Genomic DNA, 6,300 nt, shown 5'->3' with positions numbered 1-6,300 from the left:
GACAGTAGAGGGGAGAAGTGCGCACACAGACCACGGACATGAACTGACATCACAATAATATGCGACACTATGTTCTTTGCTGATACAAAGTTAATTCCATCCATTTATCATAAAAATTGTGTTAGATACAGCATTTTTAAACACAGTACTTAAATTGTTTAAGCGCCCTAACAGGAACAGACATTTAAACGCAGAGTTGCAATGGGCATTTAAATAAACTCCAGCCAGCTCAAGCTTACTACCATTTCAAAAGTCCGGCGTTTAAAGGTTAAGGAATCTCTGGGGGAATTACTTTTTTTTTTTTTCAGATTAAGTTGAGGTTTTTGCTAAATAGGGGCTGTGCAGAATTATGTCATGCTATTTATCTTAGAGCTTTCTGAATATGATTGTGCTAATTTCTTTACATATGTAGTTGAAGAAACTCTTTCTAGGCAGTTAAATGCAAATAATATAATAAGTAACAAAAAAAATGTCTAAAATAATTAATGATATGTGAAATGAGTACAGTGATTGTGTTGGAATGATTCCCAACAGAGAGAAAGTGAGAATAACAACTGTTATTTTGACCACAGTTACACAAAAACAAGATAGAATTCTGGAAAAGATTTCTTACACTCAGTGCAGGACATTTACTTAATTTAAATTCACTACATATATTAAATGTATGAAAATAATCATTTATATTTGATTTCAACTGGGACAAGAAAAAATGTTTAGTACAGGATTTCAGTAAATTTGGGAATGCTAAAATGGAATTTCACTGTGTTTAGAGGGCTGAAAGTAATTTCAAAATGATTCATTCTGAATGTTTTTTTTTTAGTTATTTAGAGAGGGTGGGTTTCCCCATGCACCGCGACCAGTTTGATCTATTGTGCTTCCCTCTATGATATTCTACCAGTCTCTTTACCCTACCGATAAATGGTGCGTACCATCAGTCCCGCCGAGCAAGCGAGTTCGGCCACTTGCTTAGCGGTGTCTATAATGCTTCCCCCATCTATCGGAGGCCTTAGAGGCTATTGTTGGGCGGGAAACGTCCTGGAATTTGGCTCAGTGATCCCCTTTGGGGATATGAGGTTCTTTCAAGTGCCGTAAAGTTACAACACGGGACACACAGCTTAAAGTCCCTCCCGGAGGACTTGTTCCCTGAATTTTTCTGCCCTTAAAAATTCGATGACCTCCGCCGGGTATTTGAACCCGCATACCACGAGTCATGAGGTGGGAACGTTACCTCTAGACTACGGAGGCCGCTTTCTGAATGTGTTAGAAGAAGAATCTTAATATTACTGTGAAATAATGTTTGAAATTTCTTCCAACAGACTAATAAAGTTATACTGTAAAATATAATACAAACACTTAGCAAATGTTCCTGATTGTTTTACTGAAATTGATGGGAATGTGGAATGTTCAACAGTAAGCTTTTCCAACTTTGATTAATGTGAATACTTATTCAAGTTGAAGCATAATTTCATAATGATATTTCATCGTCATATCAAAAGAAATTTAAATTCTTGGATAAGTTATATCTAAACTTCACACATTCCTGCAAATACCTAGATCATTGTCACTTAAATAGTGGTTTCAGTGTACACTGAAATTAATTCTCCCTATTTTCTGTAAATAAATGAATATAACACAGGCCTACAAAAAAAAAAAAAAATTTTGGTGCCTAGGATTTTAGAACTAATTTTAGTTATATTTAAGGCGCTGAATCTAAATATAAAATCAGTTTTTCTCTACCAGCTCTACTTTTTTAGATCAGCGTTTTTAGATCAGCCTATTTATTGACAGCTCAAAGCGAAGTTTGAAATGTGTCCTTCTACACAATGGAAACAAATATGGTTCAATACCAATTGCTCACTCCACGAAAATGAAAGAAGAATATAACACCATAGCTTTGGTCTTAGAGAAGATAAAGTATCATGAACATCAATGGGTGATTTGTGTGGACTTAAAAATGGTAAATTTTCTCCTTGGACAGCAAAGTGGTTACACCAAATATCCCTGCTTTTTGTGCCTCTGGGATAGCAGAGACAAAACANATAAAAATATAATTATAATATAGTAATAAAAATTCCATGTTGAGTTTTTTTATTTGATCCACTGATTTAACTTAAAATAGTGTAACGTATATTTCACCAAAATGTTATATCTTAAAAATTTGAGCTCCTAGGCAAAAACTAATGCCATATTTGAATTCAGGGCATCAAATTCATATGAAATCAGCTCCAAATACCCCGGCACCAAAACAGCTGTTGGCCTGTGTAATGTATTAATATAGTTCTTTCATCGTCATTCTTGCATCAACCAATACACAGGTATCAAATTTTACAACACAGGAAATTCATAACCAATTATTTATTTCATTTGAATAATGAATACATGTTCCAAACACATTTATTCAAACTCATGTATTTCTAGTCATTATATTCTTCACTGTGGTATCAAAATTCCTGAAAAAGTATACAATTAATATGCATATATAAATAATGAATTTATGCAAACATTTCTGGTGGCACAGAACACATCTGAGCCCAGCATATAAGGATATGATCAGAATTATGAAATTCACTGCTACCTCTAGAGCATGTTTTATTAATTTATGTACATGTTACATTAAGCTACACTGATCACAGTGGCCCTGTGGCAAGAACTGTCTTCACTCGCTTGGATGCTGGAATGATGGATTCAAATCCCACTCAAGGCATGGATGACTGTGTCTGTGTTGGCCTGTGTATGGGTAGTGGCCTTGCAATGGGCTGATCCCTCATGCAAGGAGTCCTACAGCCTGTATAAACAGATTATGAAAATGAAAAAGAGGCCAGGAGACAACGAAGGGCTGTACAGCCACTGATGAATGAATAAATGACATGAAGATATACTCATGACTCATATACAAAAAAGCATTTCATTTACACAGACTTACGTGGAAATAACATGATCACAAGGGATATAGAAGGGATTGCACACAACATCTGTATATAGACTATGAAGCTTTCGAAACATCTGCAAACACAGTACATCATAAATTCAGTTAATCTGTTTTACAAACAACTCTAAAGCAGTCGACCACCTCTTCAACTCAAAGTACTTAAATGAACCGGTAATGTAGAAACACCGGCCTCCTCAGCATGAATGGAGAATGAAAGACGATGAGTATATGAGAGTGACTGGTACTACAACTGGACTGGCCTGCTCCCTACCACGAAGCTGCTCGAGACAAACAGTAGAATAAACACCAAAAAAGAGACCTGGAGAATGGAAAGACTGAATGCAAACATTGCTAGCAGGAAGACGTGAAAATGGGAAGGAACGGGGATGTACTGTTAGGCTGTTCGGGATGAACAACCTTTAGAAGGAAGCAATGTAACGTGGATGGTGCAACAGGAAGTAGGGGTAACGTGAACTCTGCATTTCCATGAGTGACGTCACATACCCCCCCTCCTTCCATCACTACACAATGTTCGGTAAACACCCCTCAGCACTAAGCTGTGACGTCACAAAACAGGGGAGGCCGTGCAGCGACTGTTGCTAGGCAATCAGTAAACACGACATCATGCAACAGTGGTAGCTATCACATAACCGTTTTCTGTGTGGTCAGTGCGGAAGCTACATAACGAGGAGTATTCATCAGAGAGAGAGAGTGTTATTAGTATTGAGTATTAGTATTCAGTATCCAGGATAAGTTGAAGTCTTGAGACAGTCCCCGTTGAAGAGAGTGGGATCCCAGCATTCGCCAAGAGATAGTTGAACAGCAATTGAGATACTGGATTGTATAATACTAAGACTGTACAACTGTGAATTGTATAAGCGTAAAAGCAAAGGAGAGTAAATATTCGCTACATCCCTGATCGACGTGAAGCTGTCACGTGACAACACACGACAATATATATAATTTTGGCATAAAACAAACAACTTTTCTTGTTATGCAGCCCCCATACCTGTCAATGGGTAACTTTTCTAATCCCGGGGTTTAAAGCAGCAATGAAGCATTCAATTCATAAAGATAACCATGGCTGCTCAACATTCCTGAAAATTTAAGCTAGAACTGCTACACGAACATTTAGTAATACTGGCAGTGCCATAAAACAAGAATATTTCATGGTGGAATTTCATGCTGCAGCTATCTTGTGTTCTTTGCCATACAGGCAGTTCTGAAGATGTACAGAAGCATGCCAAATTTTAACACGACCACAACATTAAACTGCCCATCAACTACCAAATTTTTCTAGGAGAGGCTAGTTAGCTTTAATCATCCAGGTATGTTCAATAAATATAATTCTTAGAATAACGTCAACACAACTATCTAGAATTAATAGGGTTTGTTCTTACCCAGTACATGCTTTGACCCCGTTTCTGAGTGATCTTCAGGTGGTATACACACTTCACCATCAATCATCTGAATCGTCACGCCATACATTCTAACAGAACTTGAGTACCTTTTACATAAGCATTACTCAATTAGATATTTATCATAAGGTGAAACAGTGAAATATATAATGTGGGTAAAATGTACATAAGTATATGTATAGTGCACATTTGGTGTATCTTCTTAGTTTGTTTGATTTCTTGTTTGGTTGCATTAAAATTATTATCAGAATTCTATTAATATAACATTAAAGTAACATGGTGGAATGCTGTGGTTCTCTATTATTGTTGTACTTATGGTATAGCAAGCATGGTGGTGCTTGTTATTAATCATCTTATTTCGGTGTTGGCCGGTAACATTATATTACGTTATGTGATGTTGGCTTTATATATGGCTTGTTAGTGTTAATTACTTCATAAATTATTCAACAATAAGGTCAAGGTCAAGATAAGCCCTGGAATAACTATATCCTTTTCTTTTTCATTTTACTTTTGAAACTTTTCCTAACTGTGTGAAGTGAGGTACATTTTATTATCCCTTTATGGTAGGCATAGTAGTATTATCTGTAATAACTTATCATCAGTAAGCTCTATGTAGTGTTATAGTCTCATTCACTCATCCGCTTTGGAATGTTTTATTATTCTTTGTATTATGTAATGTTCTGACTTATGAATTTGTATGTGGAATGCTACGAAGGAATTTATGACATATTGTAAGTACATGTATGTCAAAACATTACATAATACACAGCATAATAAAACATTCCAAACCATAGGAGTAAAACACATGACAACATTACATATACGTACTAATCAAAATATTCAATTATTACAGAAAAGAATACTATGTCTACCATGGGGAATAATAAAGTGTACCTCACTTGACACAGTAAGAAAAAATTTTCAAAGCACATAACAATATAACACAAGCCAACATAGTATAGATAATTATTATATGAGAAGCCAACATAAACTCTACTTCCATTTTACAGGTTAACAGCCAAATATAACTAATGAGTGCCATCAGGCATGCTATACCACAATGGTCCAACATGTTGCTTTAATGTCCTTTTCATTATCTGAATATAATTTTAATAATAATCTTATCCAATCAGGCAACAAACCTATGATTCAGACACACACAGTACTCAGCAGATGTACACCTATATACAGAGAATATTTTTCATAACTAGACACGTTCACAGCTCTGTGCTTCAACACTATCGGTGAATCACTGGCCGCAAAGCACGCGCAATTCTTGCTGATTCAGCATTCTTGATGAAGGAAAATAATTAACTTCTAGACCTTTACATAGTATTATGTTACTGTTAGTCAGCAGTGTATCACAACATGGTTCACTATAGTTTAGAGCAGCCGTGTCAAACATGCGGCCCCTCAACTTTTAGAGCTAATTGATATTAAAATTTTAGTAGAAATATTTTTTGTAAAGACAATTTTCCAGCAGACTGGAAGACAAGAAGTCTCACGCAGACATAAATTAGCAGGCTGCAGGAAAAGTGATTCTGAGAATTGCAGAAGGGTTTGTCCAACTAACGGTTTGTAAAGTTCATGAAGGACAAACTATTATATTTCAGAAGGTTAATGCACTAAAATCTGCAAAGCCTCACCACCCCAAGTATTTCCAAGAATCTTTTGGAGGCGTAGTAAGAATGCGAGGAGGGTGGAAACTGACAGACAAGTGCAAGGGATTTCTACCTTCAAAACTAGCTTGCAACCCCCAGCCATTGTCTAATGGGCTGCTAGCAAACTTTCACTTTTATGACCTTTGAAACAAGATACACCTTCCTGCTAGTCCGGTAGTCTCTTGTACATTGTCATTCAGTTCATTTTCACACAGCGACAGGTGCTGATGTTACATTGTGATGAACGTATAAAGGTTATAATTAAACATTAAATTATCAACTACAAGTTTTC

General features: G+C 36.1%; 1 protein-coding gene across 5 annotated transcripts in view; it reads right to left on the bottom strand.

The window, feature by feature from the left end:
* Nucleotides 1–2,268: 2,268 nt before the first annotated feature.
* LOC117282748 (trafficking protein particle complex subunit 2-like protein) overlaps nt 2,269–6,300 on the bottom strand; it is a 12,471-nt gene continuing 8,439 nt past the window's right edge. For 2 of the 5 annotated variants that reach the window (XR_004513607.1, XM_033753614.1), the window contains 2 exons: nt 2,924–3,003; nt 2,269–2,450 (listed from right to left, as the gene is read on the bottom strand). Coding sequence is in view for 4 of the 5 variants with exons in the window: in XM_033753614.1 (XP_033609505.1) it covers nt 2,405–2,450; nt 2,924–3,003 (126 nt within the window). In the remaining variant the exon portion in view is untranslated. Of the gene's footprint in view, nt 2,786–2,923; nt 3,004–6,300 lie in introns of all 5 variants that reach the window. The other 3 variants (XM_033753615.1, XM_033753616.1, XM_033753617.1) reach the window with 2 other exon arrangements.

The sequence above is a fragment of the Cryptotermes secundus genome, unplaced genomic scaffold (assembly GCF_002891405.2).
Source record: "Cryptotermes secundus unplaced genomic scaffold, Csec_1.0 scaffold1430, whole genome shotgun sequence".
Taxonomy (NCBI): domain Eukaryota; kingdom Metazoa; phylum Arthropoda; class Insecta; order Blattodea; family Kalotermitidae; genus Cryptotermes; species Cryptotermes secundus.
This window is presented reverse-complemented; position numbering and strand designations above follow the sequence as displayed.